Source organism: Mobula hypostoma, chromosome 3, assembly GCF_963921235.1.
Source record: "Mobula hypostoma chromosome 3, sMobHyp1.1, whole genome shotgun sequence".
Lineage (NCBI taxonomy): Eukaryota > Metazoa > Chordata > Chondrichthyes > Myliobatiformes > Myliobatidae > Mobula > Mobula hypostoma.
In genome coordinates, this window is record NC_086099.1 from 143,310,318 (window position 1) to 143,320,109 (window position 9,792).

General features: G+C 43.0%; 1 protein-coding gene across 1 annotated transcript in view; it reads right to left on the reverse strand.

The window, feature by feature from the left end:
* nxph1 (neurexophilin 1) overlaps positions 1-1,731 on the reverse strand; it is a 96,521-nt gene extending 94,790 nt beyond the window's left edge. Inside the window, exon 1 of the mRNA XM_063042314.1 lies at positions 1,379-1,731. Coding sequence (XP_062898384.1) covers positions 1,379-1,432 — 54 coding nt within the window. The 5' untranslated portion in view covers positions 1,433-1,731. The remainder of the gene's footprint in view (positions 1-1,378) is intronic.
* Positions 1,732-9,792: the final 8,061 nt, after the last annotated feature.

Here is a 9,792-nt window from a genome sequence, read left to right on the forward strand (position 1 = left end):
CAATAATGTTAGAAAAGCCAAGTTGGTACAGCTCAGAAGTTAAACATTAGATAAATCCGGCACGAGTGCCATTTTTAAACGGAGTAGAGTGGGCGCAGTATTATACATGAGGTTGCAGTCGTTTCCCTTTGTTTTACAATGGAATTTTCGAACTTATTTTCTCATATTCTCAGTCGTTTGCTTTCCTTTCCGTAACTATACTTTTGCCCCTTTTTCCTTGGTTTTACTTTGGTGCTGCTTATCCGAATTGTTACAATATTTATCCAGTCTTTCAGACAAGTTGAGGAACAGGTTAATTAAATGGATCGCGGAATCCTACCAGCGAAGCCTTTTACTTGCGCAATTTAAACAACCCGATCATTTGAGGGCAAATCAGTTACAGGCTTAAGGTCGAATTTCAAACTTAGAATTCCACAGATGGTAAACTGAAATAACGCGTTTATATCCATTGTACTAAAAAGGCGCTGGGGTCCTAGCAACAACATGTACGCTTTCCGAACCCTTCCGCGTCCAATGGAGTATGTCTATGAATAACATTCTGCTATCTACCGCACTCTCTGTCGGCGTAATTTTGTAACTGCAACCACGGCCCCTCTCCATTTCAAGAAACAACTCCACAGAGACCACCAGTGTAAGTAGCCAGAACTCCACTCGTTCTTCCACACGGTTTATTTGCCGTTATTGCAGTTATTACAAAAAAAAGCCCTGATTGCAAAGACATTGTGCCACATAAAACGCAAATAAAATGAAATTATTTATAAAATTATTAATGAGGTTAAGGTACGATAAATCGGATGGTTATTTTGCAATAAGTATATAGTAGCAAAAGTTATTGTCTTGTGGTTTAGTGATACATTTGAAATTACAAAATCTGTATAGGTTGTGATGATTCAGAGTGAAAATTGAGCCCGCACATTGAAACTACTCGTTGTGTTAAACCGACCTAAAGTGCGACCAACTCTGCGTGGAGTTCCTTAAATTCCACCCACCCCCTTTAGTTATACTCCGGTCAGTATCCCCGCTGTAGGTATCATCCTTCTCACGTTGCTGTCAATGATCAGCAAATTTGAGAGCATTTGTTTTCAGACCTAGGAACTGAATGAAATAAGGACTTCGAAACGACTGTCACTTACACGTCCTTTTATACTGCTCTCAGTAGAAAACTGCATGTTTGGTATAAATACGAACTTTGCCACTCTGTTAAGGAACCACCGAGCTATAAACGCTGTTATTTCTCCTACGACATCAAATCTCTAAGTGACTAGCATCAGACGACATTCCGTATTTCATTTTCAAGTGTATAAATGTAAGGAGCAACATAGTCTATCATTCCCACATTTCTTATAATGTTGAAGGTATCAAGCATTCAGAAACTTACCAGGTAAAGAGTGCTCTGAAGGAGAAGGACAGTGTACCAATAAACAGCCTGCATTCTCCCCTCTTAAACTTCCTCTGCTTTCCCTTTGCTTCTTAACATAGATCCACCTTGTATCCGCCAGAGTAAAGAGGGATCTTTCACGAGCCTGTACATCTAAACAAAAATGAAATTATAGACCCCATGACCACTAGACAAGGTTACTTCAGATAAAAAAATACGATTAAATGCGAATTAATCCAGCAAAACAGTGAAGCAATCTCATAATTCAGTGCCTGCCAAGTTTCAATTCAGGGACGATTAAATCTGATCATTGGTGATCAGCCCCTCTTTGCCACCGCCTCAACTCGCTTGCAAACGCCAATCGAGCCCGCGCTGGCTGCACTCGAGCACGTCACTGCCCATGACATCGGGCAGCCGGCTGCCAATCAGAGGCCGGCAGCTGCCACCCTCCGCCCCTCGAACACCCCGACCCCTAGCCCAGCAGCAAGGGAGGGGAGGGGAGAGCAACGGCCCTGCAAAGGGGGAGGGGGTGGCAGAAAAAGAGAGCGAGAAACCGCAAACCCACCACGGCAACCACAGCGTTCACACGCATGGCTCGTTTATTAGAAGAGATTTTTCTAAATCTTTTCTTCATTGGTACAGGTGCTTCTAGAGTGCAGACTGGCAGAAGAAAGTAAATGATCTACGCACCAGAATTTAGCTTATTTGCTTCGTGCATGCTTTTTGCATTATCGCATCTGATTAGCAACAACAACGTTCAGTACTTCCCGACGAACGTTTCTATAATTTACTTACCAGTTCTGTAGCCACTGATTATAATTATTAGATTGCTAGGATTTCATCAGATGAATTATAATGTTGACTTTTTTTAAGATGTTAATCACATTGTTATTATTTTCTGCAGACGGATTAGATTATTTCCTCTCATTAGGACTTCAAATTGAATTGTTATCATGCTAATGTTTATGCATTTCCCACAGAGAGTTGAAGCAGTCCGTGACTTTATTTTGAAGCACCTCGAGTACATTTTGCATTGTTCTGCACAGATTATTGTTTTGTTTGGGTGTCATGGACTGAACATCCCCGCCACACTCGGATCTGAGCCTATTCATTAGTTGCACTCTTCTAACTCTAAAATACCTTTCTCATTGTTTACACAATCAACATCCTTTCTGAATTGCTGTCACCATTATTAATAATATATAATTACTGGAGTGTTGTCAGACGGATAATAATACCTTTTTGATTCATTTGAACTGAGGTAATGATATTAAGGTATAATCCATCTCTTTCAGTACATTGGAGTCCATTTTTACGTGACTCTGATTTCATGTCAACAAAAGATGCGGAGAGGGTTTTTTTCTCGAATGGGCATTCAATCTGCTTACATAATTATGGTTTAGGAAACTCTCCAACCTGCTCATGCGGTGTGAGCTTCATCGCTCCCTCGTTCGTGCTGCGAAGATACAAGAACTGGAAAGCTTAACAATATATTGGACAGTGCCTCTTAACCCTAATCCACATCGCACCTAAACTCGCACGCAGATCGGAGGGAGTAGGGCTCATTCCCGTGTACGCTGGGGCACTGGGGTCCCGATTTCACAGCGGAACTCTGACTGAGTGGCTGGGCGCTGCAGAACAGAATATTATACGGTAGCTGCAAAAGTCAGAGCTCAGAACAGAAAGGCGGGAATGAGTGAAATCAACAATAACGTAATCCGTGCCTCCCGCTGCATCCCATTAGCTGATGAGATCTGCATTCGCTTCTTGTTCTTAATCTTTTAAAAATGCACTTGGAGTAAATAGAGATCATGTAATATATGATGATCATTATGCACGAATTCACTCTTCACTGGTACATTTGCATATGAGTTTACGGGTGGGTGACGGGCCGTGGAAGTTCCCCATGCAGATCCTCTTTCTTTAATACCAAGTACAGTACAGAGAAACGACTCCCTCAAGAGGAGAAAATCTTCATCTTCAAGTTTCGCTATAGACAGCTAAATATCAGAATGTGAGGATTTGTGGTTGGAAGTATGGAAACCGAAGTAAGCAGGTCACTTAAGGTTCTGCCTAGGAAGACACATAACGTGTTAAAACTATGATACTGATACCATCCCAGTCTCTATCACGGAGGGGATCTGACAGCACTGGCCATAAGCAGGGAGGTACGAGTAGGGATCCATTTCCGAAGCTACAGTATTTAAATCTATTAACCTGGCTCTGTGCGGAATAGAGGGGAGGAATGCTTTCTATTTCGGGAGTGTAGAGGTTGTCTGATCATCGTACGAAGTGTGATAATGTTCTTCTGAGTATATTGAGAAAGCTGGGTGCGGGAACAGAGGCCGTGTGTGTCCACAGACCTTGAAAGGTAATAGAAGAGGTAGATAGGATAGTTAAAGGGCATAAGGACTGAGTTCCTTTGTCAGAATATAACTGCATGATGATTATTGACAGGTTTGTCTACACCATCAAGACCACAGCTTGAGTATTTCGTACAGTTCCGAAATTTATATGACCTCAAAGACACGATTGCACTGACGAAGGTGCAGATGAGATTTGTTAGGATGTTACCAGGAATGTAGAATTCTCGCAGCAATTGGAATAGTACGGGCTTGTTGTCAGAGAAGGTTAAGGGAAGGAAGGGCGAGAGACCAGAGCAGGACGTAGAAGGCGTAGTGAATAAAGTGTGTTTTTGACTGTTTCCTTTAACAGAGGGTCAAAAACAGACAGGCACAAATGTGAAGTAATTAATGAAAGAATTAGAAGAGGGATTTAAAAAGAACACTCAGAACGTTGTAAAGGTCAATAACTCTGCCAGAATGGGTGGTAGGGATAGAAAAACTCAACACATTTAAACGGAATTTGATGCGCACTTTAAAAGCCAACCTGCAAGGCTTGAATGCCGAAAGGCGGGACTGTGCCAGGCATTGACAGATGGGCCAAAAAGGCCTTTTTTCATAAAGATTTTCTGTGATTTTTGGGTGTGTTAATGTGACAGCACACGATTCAAATGTAATCAATCAAATTTTGCTCGGGGTTCCGACATCTGCAGTCTCTTGCGTCTCCAACTGTAATCGCCATCCCCTTGGAGCGTGGGCTCCAGAAACCTTGATGGGGACCCCGAATCAGAAGACAGAAACATCACTTCTCGAGATCTACTCCTCTTTAAATAACATGAACAGGCACAAACGTGCAGGAAAATCCGAACGGGACGCCATGAGTTGGTTTGGAAGCGGCGACGGAGATGTGCCGATTTCAATTTGGCACCAGACGCTTCCTGGGAACACCGAACGGCGAAAACCTGACACCTTCTGTCATCATTAATATCGCTGGTAGTGTGGGAAGTGCAAAGAATTGTGTGATGTCAAATGTATAATACAAACACGGGGTGCGCTTGCTAACCCCTAGAGATTTACAGTGACAGAGAATACTGTAGAACGCGTTGTTGTCAGGCACACGGTCTTTTTGGCCTTTCTGCAAAGCATATGTCAGCGAAAATAAATCTGAATGCAGTTACTTTATCATGAATTATAGCCAGATTACAGTCAGTCATGTGCAAGTTTCTTCCCACCGCCAGTGTAATGAACATGGGTTGCTAATCAGTGCGCGGAGTCACCGTATTGCACATGAGACAAACTGTCAGAGGTGAATGCACTTGGTTTACCTGTGCGCGCTCCGACCTTGGAAACTTCAATTTTCCCGCCCCCTATCGACACGTCGATCATCTAAATTAATAGAGAAGTTGCTCGCAGTACCAAGTGATGGCTTCCTTTCGCTTTCCATATATGGGTGCTCATTATACCTGTTTTTATTTGGGTAATGCTAACCTAGATGTGACTTAAACCCCCACATTTTTTTTTGCTGATTCAGCTATCCCTCCTGTTTTACGGTAGGACTGCCAAATGTGCCCTAATCCCCATCTGCTCTAGCTGCAGCCGGCAAAGCTCTGCCGTCCTTTTGTGTGTCTGATCCATTCAGAGTGCGTGTGATTTTATAGGAAATGAGCGTTTCTCAGATACCAGAACCCACGTTTAAAGAATGACTGAGCAATGTATTGCCGCGCCTGTGTAAAAAGGACAGATTAATTACTTCACTCCGTCGTCTCCCGCCGAGCCGCTCAACATCCCCATTAGTGGTCTGACAGCGCCTCGGTGTGGCTGCAGACTGTCAACAACGAAATACTTGAAGCTGGTTGAATTTTTGTTTTTTTTTCCCCCAATTGTGTTCGTTTTTTTTAATCTTATTTCATTCCTTCCAGAGGTTATTGTAACACCGAAGGAGACCAGTCGGCCCAATGAATCTAAACTGGCTCTGAGAGCAATCCATCAGTCCCATTCTCTGTTACTAATTCCCTTTTACATGCCATTCCCAAATAAAAACAGCAGATGGGTTTTATGTTTCAGAAAATCCATAGCAACTCATTTATTGTACTCCAAACATTGAACACAAAGCGCGGTAAAAGTACTTTACGTAATTATGTCTTCACATCAAACCTGACTCTTAAAGTGAAACCCAACTATGTTGGTGGTTGTGAATTATGCACATTTCCACCAATTACATTACCCTACACAGCACCCACCCCCGCCCCCCAGAATTAACTAAAACCGGCATTGAGAGCCTGTCCAATACTCAAGTCCTATGTTCAAAGGATGGAGGCACAGCAGAGGCCTCTGGCTCCACCAGAGGTGTGTTGACCTGCTCATGGTCATGTCATGATGGCATGGGCATGATAGCAGAAACCTCCAAATCTTGATGAGCCAGCAGTCAAGCAAACTTACATGTGGTGGTGCATGCCTTTGAAGGAGTCATTGTGGGGAGCTGGGTAATGACACAAAGACCCTGACATCCACAAGCTGGCAGTTCTTATTATTGACTAGGGCCCACTGATGCAGAGTGTCACCCAGGGCCGGATTTAGTGGGGCCAGGGCTCCTGGGCTGGAGGCCCTGATGGGCCCCTGCCGACAACGTAAAGTGCTGCTGTACCAAGCAAAAAAAAAGGCAAGAACAAGAGCAAAGGTCGTATTGGTCTAAATATCAAAGCTGTGGACCAAGACACTGGTTTAGTACAACACGTAGGCTATAAACTTACAGGCCTTAAGAGGGAGGACGGAAAGTAATGCAGATTCTTAGTTTGAAAGACAGCATCTAAAGCACTCAAAAATTGACCTAGGCTTACTTGGCTTAGTAAAGTTATGAGGGAGACGAAGTACGATGTACAGAATCTTACATCTTTATTTAGTTATTGCTGCACATACCATAGGCCTTACCTCAAACAATGCCGAAGCATTTTTATCCGGGTATTTTTTCTCTACCGTGTGTTCTGAGAAAGTGAAATGGAAATGAGAGACAAAAAGGCCCAAGAGAGATGGCACTATGGCAAACTAGGAAACTTGACAATACTCCAATAATCTTTTTGAAAAATGAGATCTAGCACATACTAACCTATTGCTGTACTGTGTGACTTACAGAGTAAAGACCACTTATTACTTACTAAGCTTGTAAACAGTCAACTATTAGCCTATTGCCACAAAAACAGGAACAGCACTGACACACAAGCCTAGATATTTACAAAGTCAGATGCTTGTTTTTCAAAATTAAAGCCTAGTTCTTCTGGATTTCTTCGCAACAAAGTCCTTGATCAGATCACTAAAATCCAGTTTCTGAACAAGATCACTTTCAAGTGACATCAGAGTAAGATGATTCAGCCTGTCCTGTCCCATTGTGGATCTGAGCCTATGTAGTTGCCGTTAGCAGGCCTGCCAAATATGTCACTGGAGCCTCCGCTAGCCAGTCCCCTCTCAACCAAAAACTTCACAACAGCCACCACTCTTCTTAATACGTTGGTCCAGTAGACACACTCTGACTCAAACTGTTTTTACAGTTCTGTATCTATTCTTCTGCTGTCAAGTGCTAGTGTAATGTAGGTCAGTATCGTTTTCCCATGGTGTTCGCTATTTCCATGCTCTCCTATGCACTCTGTGGCGTGTTTCCAGTTGCTAAAGCCAGTTTCGAAGATGGACTGACAGTTACCATCACTGAAGATGCGGCATGCAAAACAAAACACACAGCCGGTGGAAGGGGAATATAAGAGCCATTGCCTTGATGTGTACTCACCATTTACGAGCTTGTGTTTGAAGTGAAATTTGGAGGGAAAAAACATCTCTACTGTTTGTATACTCATTCCGAAGCTTTGATATCCACATCCTTATTCTGGCAGGACTCCGGCCCTTTCTTAGCCCAGTACGTTCGGACTGAATCATCTAACGTTTCCTTTCCCCAGCGAGCAGGATCAGCACTGTAAGGATCCTCAGTAGTGGTAATGTTAGCATTAATGGTGGCCCATCTTAGTTGTTCAGAAGCCTCTGTGGTTGGGAATCAAAGTCATGCTCTCTCCTCTTCAACGTCAGCTGCTGACTGTGGCAAGGACGGTGGTCCTGTGCTAACACTAGTGCTAGCACTAGCTGTTAAACAAGTCTCCATTTGTCCACCGGTCTCAGACTGTGACAAGAGTGATGAAACTGCTGCATCATCGAGAACAGACTTTAAAAAATTCTGTCAATTTCAATGTCCTTTTTAATGCTTCTTTCTGGCGGTCCTCTTTTTCTTGTTTCTTTTTTCTTTTCTGTGCTCCATTCATATTTTTTTTTGTCTGCCATGATGACAGCTACCTATTTTGGGCCCCCCTGCAGCTCTGGCCCCTGGGCTGCAGCCCAGCCTAGCTCTGCCTAAAGTCCGGCCCTGGTGTCACCTGTCACGTCCCATAAGTCTGGACCCTGACTGCTACAATACTGTTAACTTGTATCAAAACTTGCATCAAAGTCAAAAGAGCTGGTTATTGACTTCAAGAAAGGGGGCATATGCTCCTGTCTGAATCAATGGGTTGAGTTTGAGAGGGTTGAGAGCACATTTTCCATAGATGCTGCCTGGCCTACTGAATTTCTCCAGCATCTTGTGTGTGTTGCTTTGAATTTCCAGCATCAGCAGATTTTCTTGTGTTTGTGAGATTGAGAGGGTTGAGAGCCTAGGAGTAACCATCACCAGTAGCCTGTCGCGGTCGAACTATGTAGATGCTTTGGTCAAAAAAGCTCACCAATATTTCTACTTCCTCAGGAGGCTAAAGAAATTTACCATGGCCCCATCGACTCGTACCAATTTTTATCTATGTAGCATAGAAAGCATTTTGATATGGCAACTGCTCTGCTCATCATTGTCCAATACCTACTCTCACCTCTCTTTTACTCTTTATATCTGAAAAAGTCTTCTGGTGTCCTCCTTGATATTTTTGGCTAGCTTACTTTCATATTTCATCTTTTCTCTCCTTATGGTTACTTTTAATTGCCTTCTGTTGGTTTTTAAAATCTTCCCAACCCTACTAATTCTTGCCATATTATATGCCCTCTATTTTGCTTTCATGCTGTCTTTGACTTCCCCTGTCAGCCACGGTTGCCTCATCCTCTCTTTAGAATTCTTCTTCATCTTTGGAATGTATATATCCTGCACCTCCCAAATTGCCCCCAGAAACTCCAGCCATTACTGTTCTGCTGCCATCCCTTGCACTCAACTTTGGGCAGCTCCACTCTCATCCCTTTACTCCTCTGGAATGCTGATACATATAACTTTATCTTCTCTTTTTGAAATGACAGGGTGAATTCAATCATATTATGATCACTGCCTCCCAAAAGTCCCTTTACCTTAAGTTTGCTAATCAAATCTGGTTCATTACACAACACCCAATCCAGAATTTCCTTTGCCCTAGTGAGCTCAACCACAAGCTGCTATACAAAGCCATCTTGTAGGCATTCTACAAATCTCATCTTTTGGGATCCAGCACCAACCTGATTTTCTCACTCTAACTGCATATTGACATCCCCCATGACTATCGTAACATTGCCTTTATTACATGCCATTTCTATTTATTGTTGAAGCTTTCCATATTCCTGTATTGTTTTTGCATTCAAAATGGTGAAAAGTTATTAAGTTTCATAAGACAAAAATAAATCAACTCAAAAACATAACATTTTAAAATAATTAAGAGCATTGACAAATGATGTAGGTAATTAATTTGCCTTATTTTTGCTGCCTTGTTGTCAGGCCTGCACTGGCAGGCACATCCAGACTCCACCCAGCTAACAGGGCTCACCTGCCACTCTGTGTGTGCAGCTTGGAATCCCTACCGAGCTTATCTCTCGCCCCTTCTATACCGCAGCCATTGACAGACGGCCCTTGGGGCCTGGAACTGGTCAGAGTGTGCACATGAGGATATGACAGCATTGTGAGCCCAGCTGATTCCTCATTCCGCTCCTGAAACCCAAGCCATGAATGACTACATCGCTGAAGCACTACAGCAGCGCTTCATTTGACCATCACAGTCACCAGCCAATGCAGGATTCTTCTTTGTCGAAAAGAACCTT